This window comes from Arvicola amphibius, chromosome 1 (genome assembly GCF_903992535.2).
Source record: "Arvicola amphibius chromosome 1, mArvAmp1.2, whole genome shotgun sequence".
Taxonomy (NCBI): Eukaryota; Metazoa; Chordata; class Mammalia; order Rodentia; family Cricetidae; genus Arvicola; species Arvicola amphibius.
Genome location: NC_052047.1, coordinates 58347622 through 58365538, shown reverse-complemented (window position 1 = coordinate 58365538; position 17917 = coordinate 58347622). Strand labels below are relative to the sequence as shown.

Sequence of the window (17917 nt, the reverse complement as noted above, 5' to 3'; positions counted from 1 at the left end):
CACAGAGGGCCTTTTTTGTGAAAACATTCTAGCAAGTTACCATGCTTCAATGTTTATTCTCCTTGTCTTTAAAATGATTTTGGAAAAAGCAAAATAAGCAAGAATAATTTTAACCTCTGAATTCTATTCCATTAAAGAGCTTTTACAAGTTCTCCTTTCTTTATCTTTAAAAACTCTTGAGCTGGGTACAGTGCACACATGTGCAATCCTAGCACTGGGGAGGGTGAGGCAGAAGGATTGCTATTAGCTTGTGGCCGGTTGACCTATATATGAAGCAACAGGACATAGTGCAAGACCCTGCCTCGGAAAAAGTTAGAAAATCCCAAACAAGATCCATTAAAACTCTTAAGTATTTTTGTCATAAAATTACCTATTTGGCTAATTTTGTCAATCATACTTTATTTTATACTACGCAGTCTTGATGCCCTACAGCACTTTACGTTACTAACTATAGGCCCTCATGACTGCTGGAGACTGTACTCTGTTGGGGACTTGGGACAACAGGGTGGCACACACTGTCTGGTGCTAGAAGTTTCAGCTTGCAGGGCAAATCAGAGCCCCACTACAGGGGCTTCTCCTTTGCAGCATAGAGTGCGAGCTTCTAGGTACAAAACTGGGCTGTTCCACGAATTGAGGTAAAGATTCTGACCCCACAGTGCCCAGAAGCAAGCAAAGTTCTCCCATCTCTTCCAGAATTCATGGATGTTCTGGAAAGCACAGCTAATGAAGATTTGTAAGCATTCATAAAATAGTCACCTCTGGTGTTATGTTCCCTACATATACACTGACACAAAACAAAACAAAACTAAGCTTTCAAGGGATTCAAAGAAATGATGAGAACCACAGCTGGAGAAAAATGTTTATTACAATCACAGTTCAGTCTCTTCAGACAAGCTTTCTACCATCATAAAGTGAGTCTAACTCTCAAGCTAAAAACTATTTTGCCTATAATGCCAGGAAGGTTTAAGCTATTACAACTGAATTTGTGATTCTATTATAATAAAAGTCAGAGAGCTCAGAGTTTTTTGTCCTAGCACTTGGCGACTATGGCAGAGGTCGACCTTAAGCGCTGTTAGCATGGAGAACTTGAGCGGAGCACACGCTACCAAACAGCCTGCTGCACAAACACCTTCCCACACTAGCTCTCTCTCCTCATCCTCAAACCAAACACTACAGTTACTTACATTTTGTGATTCGCTCACCAATGACGCTTCTTTCACCTGTTCACCTGTTCAAAAACAAGATGAGACACAAGAAAATAACACTGTGTTTGAAATGGAGAGCAACACATTTAAAAATTTCCAGAGCAGAGGAATTGAACAGGATAACATCAAGTGACCTGTATTTTTGAGAATCACAAAACTCTAATCAATCAGTTTTTACAATCTGTGTTCTGCATATTATCAGAAAAACAGCTTGTATTTTTTTTTCAGCTTGTATTTTTATACTAATGTCTGTAGCCCATTAAGTCATGCAGTGACTTACCTACTTAAGTCATTGGAGCTAAGGAAAAGGTGGAAGACCTTAATGTTATCTGCTAGGCTGCAGTTAAACTAGCTCATTTAAAAATAATGCCATCAGATGAAAGGTTAGAGCCTTTCCCCTCACACAGCAATGGTCTGTTTATAGTCTTGGAACTTGAAGTACAAAGCCTACTGTTTCTCCTCAACAATGACAGAATATACATTTTTCTTTTAAACAGCTTCCTTCTATGTAAATAGATCTCTTATTGAATTGTACCTAAACACAGTAAAACAGTCTAAAGCTAGCTATGGGAACCAAAGACTGAGAATGCACAAATATTTCCTTTTAGACAGTGAACATTATGCACGATTGAAACACCCATATGCATTAACTAATTTACTCATGTTTTGGATTATTTAACTTCAGAATGAATGACTCAGCATCTGCTGCAGTCTGAAGATTATATGAATTTCTGCTCAGAAGGCTCCTAAGTTCATTTCCTTTCTAATTCTGAGGTTTTCTCCTTAAAGTATTGTGGCTTACAACAGAGAGTGCTGTAGACTAAGAGTGGTTTTGTGCTGTCACTAGGGCAAAAGTCAGAGTTCTAGGGCTGAGAGCCAAGGTGATCAAGTGGGCACATGATTGGTTGTGGGGAACAAGCTGCAACAGTCCTCAGAAGGGCAGTAAGGGCATGGAGAAACACACAGAGAATAAAGCGCCTGTCGCTGACAATTTTTCTTTTACCAGTATTATTTGGAGAGATTATATTTAAACAACAACCCTATATAAAACAGGATGAGAAAAGTGTATGTTAAAAACAAAACAGTGTGTGGCTCAAGGGAGAGGTCAACACTTTTGAGGTGCACTGCCCTTTTAGAAGACTGAAGTTCAGTTCCCAGTGCACTTACAAAGTGACTTACAAAGTGCCCCTAATTCCAGCTGGAGGCGACTTGACAACTCCGGCTGCATATATGTATGGATCACCTGCATACATTCATGTGAACACCCAGCCATTCACATCAACAAATTTTAAATAAATCTTTAATTTAAAAAAAAGAAAAAAGAATGAAGAATTTTGTCTAAACTAAATTAAAAATTAAGAGGCAAATTCATAGTCTGTCAGTATTTTACTATAAACCACCCACCAACTTTAAGCTTCAGTAAAAGATAAAAATATATGCAGGGGCAGACAGTGAACAACTGCTAAAACCAGCCTACCTGATGCACTTGACCTTCCAGCACAGGGGTTTCCAGATGCTACTGCAACTCCATGATTTGTATCTTCCTCTGAATGCAAAGATGTCTACAAAATCCAAAGCACCACAAAAATAAGTGAAGTGATACTAGCCAGCAACTGTGGTAAATCAGACTATCCTATCCCCTAGCATCGAGAAGCAACTTAAAAAAATCTATCTTCCCATGAATTGAAAAATGAGCACATCAACATTTAAAATAATACAGGAATGATCAGTCTAATCTCACCTTCACCATCTTAAAGTAAAAGGTTAAAACCACAGTTTAGTACAATACATGTGATCCTTCCTGATTGGCCCCACTACCTTGCCAGACTGAAGCCTCATACCTGGGAGACTGGGGTACAACAGTTTCACTCATCCCATCTCCTTGCCTACTTTTTCTCTCTTTTATCTTCCAATAAACTTCAACTCTACTTTCAAAATTCTGTACCAATGTCCTTTTGCAAACGCTTCTTGCTACCTGCCCAATACTCTTTTGGGGTAACCCCCCATTCATTGCCAGCTTGTCACACATAGCTGGCAAGAACTGTGGAATCAATTTAAGAAAAAAAAAAGAGTCTAAATTGTGTATGGTACAGACCTAATAAAAATAAGAACAATTTTATCCAAAATATGAAACCATGGAAAATTTAAGCAGAGCTATGACATGACCCAACTTATGTTTTAAAAGACATTAGGGCCGGGCGGTGGTGGCGCACGCCTTTAATCCCAGCACTCGGGAGGCAGAGGCAGACGGATCTCTGTGAGTTCGAAGACATTAGGCATGGTGACGTCAAGCATAAGATTGGAGCAGAAATCCATGTCTAACAGGAAGCCATTAAAGTGGTCACTTAGGTGAGGCTGGTAGCTATGGGAACAGAAAGTAATGAACTTATGTTTTGTTGACAGCAGATTAAACACAGATGAGAGAAATGGAAGGTGATTCCATGTTTGCTTTGAGGAGCGAGATCTGAAAATGGCACTTTTTACTAATATTACTGGAGTTCCTAGCTTTTTATACCAGGCTGACAATAATAACACCATGTGTCACTGGTATGAGAAAAGGTCACATATTGCTGATGTGTGCACAGCCAACAGCCCACACCACTCCCTGTCAAGACTTACTGAACTACTGGTCTTACCTCAGTGGCCAAGTTGGCTGACAGTCCTGATTCTCCTATACTCTTTGGTGGTAACTCCACATTGCCTAATGAAACTCAAAGAATTAACATTAGTTAAAAATTTGAATGCAAAATACATCTCACACAGAAAAGTAACAACATGTTACCAGCACTCAGAGCCACCTACCCTTGCTGATTTAGTTCACTGTAAGCAAAACAGCAGAAAAAGGAGTACTCTGTGGGTAAAAGGGGGCTAGAAAAAAAAAAAACAGTGGCTATTTGCTCATTTGTGGGACAATGGAATTATTTCTTGCTTGCATAAAAAGCTAAATGCCCAGAAAGGGAGATATTATTTATGGAGAGATCTTACTTCCTAGTATTGTTCTATAGCCAGCAATATTAAATTTGTTCCTAAAACTATATGTGCAACATTCTGAACAACAGAGATTTATAAACGCCTAATCAAGACATGATTTATAGACCCACTTTACTTCTTGACACTGAGACTGAACGAAAAATGGAAACCTGTCAGATAGATCCACAGACAATGGGATTTTCTCAGGTGGGCAATTTTATCCCGTCCCTTTGTAGCTGTGGCTTCGTTTCCTTCACTTCACACTGACACTAACAAAGAAAAGCCTTCATTTTCCCCAGAGCATGCAGGTCTTTCTTTTTAAAAGCCCTTCTGTCTGCCCTTCCAGGGGACAGAAAAGGGGATGGAGGAATAATAGCGTGCAGTAACACTGAGTCACAAAAAGCATCAGAGCATTCAATTCATTCTCCACTAAATGCAATGGGAAAAGTTATAGTTATTTATTTCAATCCTTAGAATACTTCTTTTCTTCCATTTTCTTTTATTCTTGAGATTATAAGTACATCATTTTTCTTTTTCCTCTTCTCCCTCCAATCCTCATATATCCTTATTTGTTCTTTCAAATTCAAGTCCCTTTTATCACTAATTGCTGCTACATCTATCTATCTATCTATCTATCTATCTATCTATCTATCTATCTATCTATCATTTATCTGTATATATATATATATTTTTTTTTCTAAATATATAATCTGGTTAGTATAACATTACTTGTATGCACATCTTCAGGGCTGACCATTTGGTACTGGACAATCAATTGGTGTGCTCCCCTCTCTGGAGAAGACTCCTTAGGTCATTTCTTAATGCTGTTTCTTAAGTACCTATAACAAAAAGGGCTAAATCTACTAGCGTCAGCTTTCTGAAGCTAGACTAAGTGCAAGAAAGAATGGTTCCATTTTAAAGGTTCAGGATGCCATAGTTTATAAAGCTAGAATGGAGATGAATCAAGGTTAACTGGCCCCTTCAAGCCTTACTCAGGAACTTGAGTTTGTAGAATACGCTATTCTTCACTTCCACCTAAACACCTGTTATACTTGAATCACTGCCAATGAGTGTCACACGAGGCAGAATTCATAACTGTCTTCCCATTGATTATCTGTATGTACCCTAGACCCCAGAACAGTAGTACTGTACACAGCATCTGAAACGGGAGGAATAACTGCAATTATACCTGAGAGTGACTACTGATTTCCACAAAACCAGCACTCTCTGAAATCTCTCAAAAGGGAACATGGATCCCCTCACCCAAATTTTCTAAACTGGAAATTAATGTGTCTTACTTGAATGGCAAACTCAGTCAAGAATAAAAATAGGAGGTGGAAGTTCTATGTAGCTCAGTTGTCGAGTATTCGTAAGAGGCCCTGGGTTCAATCCCCAGGATACTGCAAATCAAACCAAACCAACCAAGGCACAAACAAACGAGAAATCTGAAGACGGCTCAGAAACGTGCCAGTCATGAAGATTAACAAGTTGACGTGCCTGCCCTTAGCCTCCTGCCTTTTCTATACTGACACATGAGCTACAGGTCTAGTTTTAATGTTTAAAACACAGGATGTTATAAAACCACCTCAGTAAAGTGTTAGACTACATAATTATAATGGATTCTCACCTATGCCACACTCATTCTCCTCAGGAAGAACAGCATCGTCAAAGTTTCCTTCCCTGTGGAGTGATTGCCTTATACCAGGAACATGTTTCTCAGCAAACTTTTCACTAGTCCATGTGCCACTGTGGTCACTTTTTGCAGTCAAGTCCCCCTCCCGTTGTGGAGTAGATGGAGCTACATGGCAGGCAGCTGGAAGGACTGCTGTGCGGGAAGGACCCATTTGTGACTCTTGGCCAGTAATACATATGGTGGTAGTTTTCAAGTTGTTCTCAGGTGCCTGCTGGTCAGAAGGACACTCCAATGCAGCATCTCTGATGCGCAGCATGTCATCAGTTTTAGCACCAGCATTTACTGCTGCCAGACAGTGACTACTGCCAGAGGAGTCCTCAGCAGACGTCTGTCCTGGTCCTGTCAGACAGTTGGTCTCAGACAATTTGTCAGACACCGAGTTTGCATTCCTCTCTGAGTACCTTCTTGCAATACCACTAGCTATGCTACTGTGTCCTGCTGCCTCTGCCTCTGCACTTCTGTTCTCCCTCTGAACAGAGGTCAGCAATGTATTCCTTTCTTTTGAACTGAGATCTTGACCAGGGCAGTCCTTGCCGTGTCTGTCTTCCTCTCCTATGCACGAAGCAGTACCTGGCTGGCTTTGCCCTGCAGACGGCTCACAGACTGGCAGCCTGTCATTCTCCCCTTTGGTGCTCACTGCCATCAAGGGGCCCACTTCTTTGACTATTGTGAATGGTCCAGGGCACTGACAGTTACTCTCAGCCATGAGGCTGGGCATGGGTAGTTCACACTTACTTTGCTTTGTAGTCAAATGATCATCATTTCCTTCTGGGTTGTGTGTGGCTGGCTGGCTCTCTTCAAGTCTGCTTAGGCTGGAGCACATCAGCACACACTCTGTTGTGCTGGTGGAGATAATGGCAGCATCACTCAGATCTTCCCCTCTCGCAGTGGTGGCCTGGTCTTCATCTGTAGGGACAGTACCAAGCATGACTGCTTCACGTCCTTCAGAGGTGCTTGTGGAAATCATAGCAGTGTCACCCGTCTCCTCTACTGGTATGACTGCTTCCTGGGGGACAGCACTGGACACAGAGCCTTCACAGTCTTCCACTGAACTTGTTGAGATAACTGCATTCCCATCGGTAACAGAGGGTGCATTTTCACTTACACCAGAGACAGAGGCTTCACAGTCTTCCGCTATGCTGGTAGAAATGAGAGCACACTCATCCTTTTCTTCCTTGCTGGTTGAGGCAAGAGGACTTTCAGCTTCAGCATGATGAGCACTAGGCATAGGTACCTCAAAGTCCTCGGTGCTTACCAAGACTGGACCTGCAGTGCTTTCCTCAACTGCTGCAACTGGCTGCTCGCTCTTAGCACATGTGACGGTAACTGCGCTGGAAATAGGAACTTCAAATTCTTCCCCTATGCTTGTGGAAATCATGGCACACTCATCCTTCTCTTCACTTCTGGTAGCAGAAGTGAGTTGGCTCTCATCACCTGAAAATGCACTGGGCATAGGAGCCTCAAATCCTTCCATGTGTATTCTTGTGTCTTCTGTATTTTCTTCAGTGCTCAGAGGACACAAATGCCCTCTTCTCACATCTATTGTTGCACTTATCTGAAGGGTGCAGACATTTGTACTGGTAGAAATCATCAAGCCATTGCCTTGACTTTTACTCCCAGCTAAGCTGTCCTTGTTGGAAACATCAGAACTGGCTGTAGAAGCCATAAGGCCATCACAGTCTTCACTTTGTACAGAAGTGATGACACCGTCATCTTTTCCCCCGGGTGATGTGTGGCCGACTTCATATTCTGGAACTGCACCAGACACGAGAACATCATCACCGCCCCTCACAAACCCAGTGGAAATAGTTGTCTCTTCCACTGTTTCCTTCCTGGTAAGCTGGCTATCACTGTGATGAGAAGTTGCACAAGCCACGGGGCCTTCACTACCACTTAGAACTGGAGGCCCATCACTGTTTCCTGTAAAGGCACTGGTCACACTGCTTTCCACAATCCCTTTGGCACTGGAACAGATATCAGTGTCTTTGATTCCCTTCTCTGCACCACTCACACTATCAACATTACTGTCATTTGTATTCACAGTGGTCGCCCCAGCCTCAGCGTCCACACGTTCCAATGTAGGGCCAATCTGAGCCCCCCCTTCTGCACTCTCACAAACTAACATTCCTTCAGTTTCTTCTATCCCCGTGCAAGTCGAAGCATGGCCACTTTCATTTCCTCTTCCAGTACTAGTCACAACACCCTCCCCCTCATCATCCTCTTCTTTTGCACCTGTGCTGGTCACAATGTCTTCGTCATCACAGGGACCAGCAGCCACCAAAGGTATGTTTGTAATGTCTTTGGCCTCTGTGCTATCCATTGCACTCTCTGCATTCTCTTCTGTTTCAGAACTTATGGCACAGCCTTCCCTGCTGTCTTCTGAGCCTGTGCAGTTTGCTGACCCTTCCCCCTCTTCTTCAGTAATGCCTGTGCTGGTGACTGCACTCTCACCTTCTGTACCATCATTTGCAGAACCATCTCCTTGGTTGGCACTTGCCTCTCGAGGCTTATCATCATTTACTTGGACCACATCTGCACCTGTAACTACCCGTTGTTCTGGGGTTTCCACTCCAGTTACCAAGGAGAAGATGAAGCTATCACTTCTTCCTTTGGCTTCAGTACATGTCACAGTGCCTTCTGTTTCTTTTTTAGAACCAACTCTTGTCCTATTTTCCTGGGACCCAACAACATCTTCACTGCTCACAGATCCTGCTCTTATTTCTGTGCCAGCACTTGTAACAGCCCCATCACTTTCAACTTCACCAGTAAAAGTAGCAGTCCCCTCAATTGTACACGAAGAACCACCACACTTTTCCTCAGAGCCTGCACTGGTTACTGCATCATCCTTTTCCTCTGCTGCAACGCTGTTCACACTGGCTTCAGTCTGAACTGTATGAGCTACCAAGGGGTCTGCCACTCTGTCTTCTGATTCAGCCACAGTACACTCTCCACTTTCTCCTTCCTTGGAACTTGTGAGCAAAGTCTCACTTTCAGCAAATCCTTCTGTGACAACACCCCTACCCTCTTCAGCTGCAGCAAAAACAGTGCACTCACTGGCTTCTGCCCCAACCTGAAGGGGATGGTTTCTAGGGCATGCACCCATTATGAAGCCTTCATCTGCCTCAATACTTGTGCAAGGTAAGGTCATCCCCTTCTCTCCTGTTTCAGATGAAGTGGTGGGTGCATCCCCAGCCTTGATGGGATTTAACATGATGCCTTTGTCCTTCCCTTCAGTACTAGTAGCAATGAAAGCTTTGTCTCGTCTACCAGATCCTGCTGCCACCCTCTCCATTTCCCCATGCCTTGGCTGTGACACAGCAGCAGTATCCCGCGTAGCACTGGTATCTACCTCATTGTTTTCAGTCTTCCTTTCCACACCAGTTGGTATTTGTTTGCTTTCGTCTGGGTCTCTGTTATGCTTACGTCTGGCTGTTTCAGCCTCCTTTCTTGTACTCAGGTCTACCACATTCTCAACAGCAGCACTGTCCTGCTTCACATCAGGTTCTACATTCAGATCACTCTCTTTTTTGGCTGTGCCCATCAAGTTCCTTTGCTTGCTAATGCTCTTATTTTCTCCAGTCATGCCCGTTGACCTGCCAGCAAGAGGTATGCTTGCTTTGCTTTCTTTATTGTGCAGCAATGTGGTCTGGCCATCTTCAGGAAGGTGCCTTTTGCTACTGGTGTTTGCTTTTGAGGGTATATCTGCTGTGGAGCCATCACTACCTTCTTTGCTGCCGTTTGTCTTATGGACTTCTGACTTCTTAATCGTCAAACTTTGGTTAGGGCTATCATAATGATTTACAAGGGAGGTGCCAGCTGTGCCACCTTCCGGAATCATTTCTCTGTCAACTACAGGAACTGTACTTGAGTCATGAGATTCTTTCTGAGGTACAGCAGCGGAGCTTGAGGATGATGAGAGGTCTGAGTCTGTAGAGCACTCCAAAGAAGCATCCCCTTGAGCGCCACATTCTTCGGTGGCTCTGGATGTGCCTTTCAAATTCTTCTGTATCCTCTCATTTTCTGACAGGGCCCTAGAGAGCACTCTCCGACTCCCTTCGGAGTCTACATTTATGTCATGGGCTCCTCGCTGAACTGGCTCTCTCTCCCTAGTTGGTTTTGATGTAGCACTTTGCATATGCACTTTCTTGGTCAAGGTGCTTTTATGGTCAGTATGCTTTTCAGAATTGCTAGTAACTGCTAGTCCACGCGCTGATTTACAGGTCACAGCTGCTGGTTTTGAATCTATCATGGAAGTTCTTAACTCATCCTTTAAAACCCCAGCAGCAGCTTTATGTTTTGTAACATTTTCAAAGTCAATGTCTTGCTGAGAACTATTATTACTGATGTCTTGGGTTTTAGAATGTTCAGACACATTTTCTGCAGTCGCCTCAGAATCAATTTCCATTGGTTCTTGTTCAGGGATGGATATGGTTTCACTGCTTTTTTTGGTTCTCTGCAGGGAGGAACTACTGGCAGGGCCTAAACTGGTTGCTGCTAACTTATCTTCCTTGGCCATTTCCTGTGATATGCTTCCTCTTCGGTTTTCACACAATCTTTTGCTTAATTTCTTTTCTATGACTGAGCCATTCCCTTTGCCCTTTTCATGACTGCTGTCAACTTCTTTACCATCCTTGTCATCTGGTTTATTTTCTTCTCTTTTTTTCATGTCTTTATTACTGTGCTTTAAGCTTCTGCTTCTGTGCCCATCTGAGAACCTCCTCTCAGGTTTGGAGGAGGTTGAGTCTTTATCGGTCTTATGCTTCTCTTTTACCAGTGGTAACTTAGTTTTGTGCCCAGAGTCCTTCTGAGCACCATGTGCTGAAGGTGTAGCATTCTCCAGTGCAGGGTCAATGACAGCTTCTTCTAAAGATCTGTCTTCAAGTTTGGACTTGCGTTGCCTTTCTGGGTCATTGTCTTCTGTATTCTTCTCCTTATCAGGTTTTGAAGCTGTCACCTGTTTTGTGACACCTTCTTGAGATTCTGTTTCAGCAACTTTTATTTGTTTACCTTGACCTTTTGATTTAGACTTTAACACAAGCTTCTCTTCCAACAAGCTCTTCATTTTTCGCCTCTCTTTATGAATCTCTTCAGGCTTTAAACTGCTATCGGCATTAGTGGAGTCTGTCTCACACTTCTCTTCAGAACAGCTCTCGCTTCTTTTCTGCAATGTAACACTGTGCTGCTTGGAGCTTACATCCTTCTGAAGTTTAGAGTCACTTGACCTTCTCGACTTGTGCTCCGCCTTGGCTTTTTCAGATGGCAGGTGCCTTTCCTTTTTGCTATCTTTACGTGCATGCTCATCTGTTTTTATAGCGTACTCAGAAACTGGCCTTCCGTCTCTACCCAACACTGACAACTTCCTTTCATTCCTGTGCTTACTTTTACGTTCAGCTTTATCGTCTGAAGAAAGTTTGGTTTGTTGACTTTGCTTCTGAGTATTTTCCTCTGTTTTTAAACCTTTCTCAGAAGAGTGAAGTTCAGTCTCATCACCCGCTTTATGTATCCCATCACCTTTGTATCTGTGTTTTGAAGACAATTTTTCTTCTGGTTGAGCTTTCTCCTTCTCAGGTTTCTCCTTGGTGGACTTTGCCTCTTTTTTAGGCAGGCCTTTCCCATGAGTTTCAGGTTCATCTTTCTTTTGATACTTTTCATTTTTAAGGGTGCTTTTCTGTTTCTGGGGTTCATCCACGTTAATTTCTGAGCGTTCTGCTTGCTTTTTTCCATCTCTTGTATCGGTTTCTTCCAGAGCTCCTTCCATTACAACAGGGGTGGATGTCCGTCGCTTATGTTCTCTTTCTACCTTCGACTCAGTTTTGTTTTCCTCAGCTGAATGCAGAGATTCTGAAAGCCTCCGGGCAGGCTTACTTGAGTCACCTTTTCCATGAGCATGCTTCAGGTCCTTGGAGGAGGCCTTTTCTTTTTCACAGTGCTGTCAGAAAACATAGGGTTCCTATGAGACACATGTTATACACAAGCTTACTATTAGGTACACTTAATATGTGAGCTCTGGAATATCCGAGACACTTCATCTGTTCCACAGATAATGCAGCCTATGGTAGGTATTAGACACCTCTAAGCTCAAACTCACTGCAATATAAGTGTCTAGATGATCACACTGAGTCTTGCATTCTTCCCAGCTTTATGGAACAGTTATTCCACCTAGCTGACCCATGCATGCACTTAGGAAGTCTTCAATTCTATAAATGACTATAGCTTACCAATACCCAATAGTTCTTAATAAATGCAAGCTAAGAAACAGTCTGGTGTTTTTCAATATAAAAATACACATGCTGATGAAGTAAAGGTTTATTTTTTAAATCTAGAAACCCAAATCACTTACAGAAGCCATGTGAATTTAGACTATTTGTATAATACTCTATTTATAAAATCCAAATGTATGTATAGTAACTGAGTAACAGTGTAAGCATATACATGTGACAAAAGCATATACACATATATATGTTCATGTGTTCTGGGCAGATGTTGGGGAAGCATGAACAGTACTTGAATTTTCCTTGTCACCCCAGTTTTGAAACTTAGTACATTAACATGTAAAACTTTATGAGATAATTTCCACAAAAAAGTCACAAAAGCAAGTAATATATCTAAATATATGCAGTAACATATCAGGATATATGCCTAAATACAACTCCAATTTCTAAATAAAGAAATTTATTGGTTATTAACAATTACTAAGTCATTAGTGTCTCTATTCCAGAAACATCATGAGTTAGTTAGCTATAGAATTATGGGTATGTTTATACAAATAAAAGATTTAAACTCAGTTAAAGCCAAAATCTGTTCCAAGAGAATAACTGAACACAGGGAATAAATGTATCCAATATATCTATTTTCACAATTTTTTTTTTTAAATCCCAAGACAAGGTTTCTCTGTGTAGACCTGGCTGTCCTGGAACTCACTTTGTAGACCAGGCTGGCCTTGAACTCAGAGATTTGCCTGCCTCTGCCTCCTGGGATGAAAGTGTTAGATTAGAGTGCTAGGATTAAAGGGGTGTACCACCACAACCAGGTTTATTTTTAACATTTTAAAATGAGCATATTTTGGACACAACCTTAGTGTCAAATACAAGCTAGTGCTTAAGTAAATAAGAATGCATCCATTCAGTATGACAACAGTCAATCATTAAATAATTATGAAGCCTATGAGGTAACACAAGGTGAGCAAATTCTTAATATTTTTGGTTAGAGTAGTTTCCCTCCAAAAGACTATGTGTACGTAGACAGAAAACCAAAGAGATAAAGTAGAAGACCTGTTATGGGGATTTTAGTTTTCTCTCCTCTTTCTTCTTACTGACATTTTTGTTATTGCTATATATAAAAAAAAACAGGATAAAGAAGGTAGAGAAACAGTTTCTTACCTAGATCAAACAAAATCATATGCATCGACTCATCACAACAAGGAATTCAGGTCAGAATGGGAAGAGGCTTAAGAAGGTGATGGTTTTAATACATCACACAGAAAAGATCGTACTATGCTGTTTCACTGCAAAGGAACATGAATGGCCCACCCTTAACAAAAGGGCAGGTAACAAAGGTCTCATTAAGACGTACCTCACTTGTTTTGAGGGCTTCTTTGGACTCTTCCTCAGTCTGCTGTTTCTTTTTGGAATTCTCATCAACATTCCTGAGAGGGGAGCAAATCAAATATGAATTTCTAATCTGAATCTAAGAATCTCACAAGAAAGTTGAAAGAAAGTCTTTTCTTTGCCATGACTTTTCCTTTCATTTGTGGAGGACGGTTACAATTTAATCTAAACCTCACTCTTAGTCATCAGAGAGCACAACTCCTGGTGCTAAAGGAAAACATGTTACAAGGACAATTCCTAATGTGCTGCACTGTGAACACTACATCTGCTATGCAGACATTTGAAAGTCCAACCATCTTTTCGGTAAGCAGGGAGGCCTTTATGATTCAGAGCAAGGTGAACAGGGTACAGTAAGTCTGAGAACTGACATCTCTCTCTGAGTTCTGTAAATCTACTTATCTGGAAGTTTATGATTAATTTACGTAATTGCGATGATGGACTGGAGGGAGAGCACTCAATGACTTTCAGAGGACCCACATGGCAGCTCACAACCACTTTTAACTCCAGTTCCAGAGCATACAACGCCAACTCGTGGTCTCCATAGGCTCCTGCATATATGTGGTACAGATAAATGCTTATGTATACACATACACATAAAATAGTAAAAAAGTAAACTTAAAAAAGAATTGTAATTTAAAAGAACAGTAAAACTGTAGGCCACAGTTCACATCACATGGCTACTTTCAAGAGTGTCTTTGCCTTTGTAATTTTTTTTTTTTGGTTTTTTTAAACTATTAGCAATGACAATACAGTGTTTAAAAAATTAAAAGAACCTGACTTCATGTGAAAGGGAAAAATGATGGGATGATGTTAAAAAAAAAGTTGTTGAAAAGACTGGTGAACAGATGCACCACCCACTGTTAGTAAGTGGTTACCATGGACCCAGACAAGATACTTCTCCAAGTACTTCCAGGGGCCCTTAAACTCAATTCTCTGATACTCAGTAGAAACTTCATGCTTATGTCTGTATACTTCTGGAGTAGAATCTAAAGTTTCTGTCAGATTCTCACAAAATTAATTAAAATATTACTTTAAAATACTCTATTCTTAACACAATGAAGAATAAAAACCAACTCCAAGGCCATTATAAACACACGGTAACATTTATATTCAAGGTGAAACTTTCACTTTCTTTCTTTTTTAATCCAACAGATTGTTGTTTTCTTTATTCTGTTTTTCTGTACGATTCCACCCCCCCCCCCCAATTACTTCCTATTACAAAGTAGTACAAATTATTCCCATGGGTGCATCCACTTCTGTTTTTCAATTAAGAATGTCAAGGTTAGCAAGACGGTCCAGCAGGTAAAGCTGCTTCCTGCCAAGACAAGTGACCTGAGTACTATCCCTGGGATCCACAGAGGATGATGTGCCCCCAAGAAGCCACAGGTTGCCAAATAAAAACCTAGACCAGGTATGAGATGCCTCCCCTCAAGTTGTTGGCTGGGAGGAGGTCTCAGAGACCCCCAGCACAGTATAGGCTATTGTCACCAATCTTAGTAGTCACCATAACTGATGACAGCAACACACACCTTGGTCACAGAAAATGGAGAACTCAAGCTGGTGCTACTCTGAAAGCGTCTTCCCTACTGGTTAGATTTCATAGTGCCAGAGGGTTAAGCAGGCTCCTGGGGATGGAGTGAGTCATCAGCAATCATAGAGTTGTGGACCCAGTGAGCAACAATAATGACCAGCATGGCAAGACATGCTCATAGGTGCAATACTGTGATGAATGTCACGGGTGCCACTAATCATTCTGCTGGATTGAAGGCCTGATCTATAAAAAGAAACACATGCCTAGTACTGTAAATCTGACTAAAAAAAAATGCATAATTGAGGAGCTCATAGGACCCAGGGGTGAACACACTACCGTTATTCTGCTAAATAGATAAAATATCAAGGTGCCATATAAATTTTTATCTCTAAAAAAGCCAGGTGTGATGGCACATACCTTTAATTCCAGTACTTTAGAGGCTGCTGCAGAAAGACCTCTGTGAGTTCAAGGCCATCCTCGTCTACACAGGCAGTTCCAGGGCTATTTCTATACCTACAGATTAGTGCAACTCTCAGACCGCAACAGAGATGTTTCCTTGCACAAAAATGGTAGTTAACACAAAAACTCACAGCCCATCAAAGTGCAGAGACTAAGTAAAGAGTACTTTTTTTTTTTTAAAATGGGAGACAGGGTCTCTTTCTATAGCCCTAGTTGTCCTGAAACTCTCTATGAAGACCTGGCTGGCCTCAAACTCACAGAGATTCCACAGCCCATGCCTCCTAAGTGCTGGGATTAATGGTGGGCACCACCATGACTGGTTACTTTTTAAGACAGCCTATGACCACTTTCAATGCCCTCTTCTGGAAGCACACCACTAATGTGACAATTAGAACAAGACAGACAACAATGTACCTCGAATCTTTTCTTCTCCTTTTGCTTAATGCTACTTTTTTCTCTAGAACTTTCCGTTCTTTAAGGACTTCTTTAATTCTTGGGGTTTTCAGTTCCAAAGTCTTGGTTGATGAGTCTTCTAGGTCCACACTACTTTTTCCTAGAAACACACACACACACATACACACACACACACACACACACACACACACACACACACACACACACACAATAAGTAGATAAATAAATAAGCTTGGCTTTAGAAGACAGTTTTGTGACAGTGCTATATTTACTTTTCACTAAGGTTTTATAATTACTTTAAAGCACAAAATAGCTTTGAATGGATCTCAATTTCTGCTAGGAAAAACAGATCTCACTTTTGTTGTAGTCACTCTGCCAAATAAATGTCAGCATACTCCCCAGGATCAAAGAGAGGAGCAGAAAAGGAAAGGGAAAAGCAAAGATGATAAAAGGTACAGTCTAGCTGTGTTTTCTTCACCAGAAATGCTCAACTACCTTTATCTGAAATCCATTTATCCACTACTACAGGATAAATTACTTCCACACTGAGGAACAGATGACACTATTCTATATGCATATGTCACAAGCAATAGGAGACTAACTACAAGATGACTGTGTGTATAATGTACTCTCAAATAGCAGCAATATCTGCTATACCTTGGCTCTTCACTTTGGAAGATTTTGTCTTCTCTGCTTTCTGTTTTCGTTTTTCTTCAAGTTTCTCTCTATTGATTCGTCTTCTCAAAAGTCTCTCTTCTTTTTCTTTAGCCTAAAACCACAAAATTGCCTGACAAGTTATCAGGTAAAACAAAGACATTCTGAGAGAAGATGTGTGAGGAAAAGCTGAGAGTGCATCTCGGAGGGCGATCTGGCCCGCAAATGAGGCCTTGGGTGTGGCTGCCAAGTATTCAAAGTCCCCCAGCTAACACAGTTTTAGTTTGCTCTTCTGATGTTCTTATACATCAATGGGATACACACATACATAAGGCTAACAAGATGGCTCGGGGTTAAAAGCACTTTATGTTCTTATAGAGGACCCAGGATCAGTTCCCAGCACCTACATGATAGCTAACAACCATCGCTAACTCCAGTTCCAGGGGACCCAACACCTTCTTCTAAATTCTGCAGTCACTAGGTATACAGATATATCACAGGCAAAACATACACATAAATCTTAAAAAAAAAGTAGACATACACTAAGTGTATATACGTATGGCTACGACTGCTCTATTTTGGAAGCTACCAGATAGAAGACACAGATAAGAAAACTTTTAATTACTGTTTTAGAATGCCATTAGATTGAAAGGAAAGATATATCTCTGAGAAAAGGTGATTTAACAAACTAGTTGTTACAACAAAAAAGGGGGGTAAGCTATAAAAATATGAATAACAAGCTTAAGTGGGTAAGCCCCTCATAGCTTTTCAATTATTCCTAAAGGAACAGTTGAAATGCAGATTTAAGTGACAGGTAAGTTCTACACCAATCTGTCTTGGTGGTTATATTCCTGGGTCTAAGGTGTGGCCTTGGAGCTTTCTGAGGGTAGAATCTCAGTTAGGGAGAGTTCACAATAATTTTGTTATTCTTACCACCCCTTTCTGCATCAGAGCTCACAGCCAAAATTTCAAAAATCCTAAGCAGGAGCACAGCTCCTATCCAATATCCTCTCTAAGAAATAAGTCTAGAAGGAAAACTAGCTAGCAATAACATTTTGTAGTGTTTTCCGCAACATTCCCCGTTATCTTGAAATATTTTCATATTTTAATGTTTCTTAAATTGTAAGCAATTTAAAAATCAATGAATTTTACTTTAAAAACTATCATTAACTGAATGATACTTGATAGAAGCATTTTCAAACCAGGAAATCAATGGACTGCATTTCCCTCAAAACTATACTAGTTGCACACTGTATCTTTATATGAAATGAGCATTTTCATAATATGCTGCCTTTTTTCACCTGTTAGTAACAATGATACAACCACCTTTGTGTCAAGTTTACGTAGTTCCATGGCAAGCTCCCTGAGGGCAAGGCTATGTCTG

At 41.1% G+C, this 17917-nt stretch overlaps 1 protein-coding gene across 7 annotated transcripts in view; it reads right to left on the bottom strand.

The window, feature by feature from the left end:
- The window catches only part of Bod1l1 (biorientation of chromosomes in cell division 1 like 1), a 52174-nt gene that overhangs the window by 21564 nt on the left and 12693 nt on the right, over window positions 1-17917 (bottom strand). For 3 of the 7 annotated variants that reach the window (XM_038321188.1, XM_038321215.1, XM_038321195.1), the window contains exons 7-13: window positions 16537-16648; window positions 15880-16018; window positions 13441-13513; window positions 5803-11797; window positions 3842-3915; window positions 2683-2767; window positions 1185-1228 (exon numbers count right to left, since the gene is read on the bottom strand). In XM_038321188.1, the coding sequence (XP_038177116.1) occupies window positions 1185-1228; window positions 2683-2767; window positions 3842-3915; window positions 5803-11797; window positions 13441-13513; window positions 15880-16018; window positions 16537-16648 (6522 nt within the window). The remainder of the gene's footprint in view (window positions 1-1184; window positions 1229-2682; window positions 2768-3841; window positions 3916-5802; window positions 11798-13440; window positions 13514-15879; window positions 16019-16536; window positions 16649-17917) is intronic. The other 4 variants (XM_038321205.1, XM_038321225.1, XM_042054636.1 and 1 more) reach the window with 3 other exon arrangements.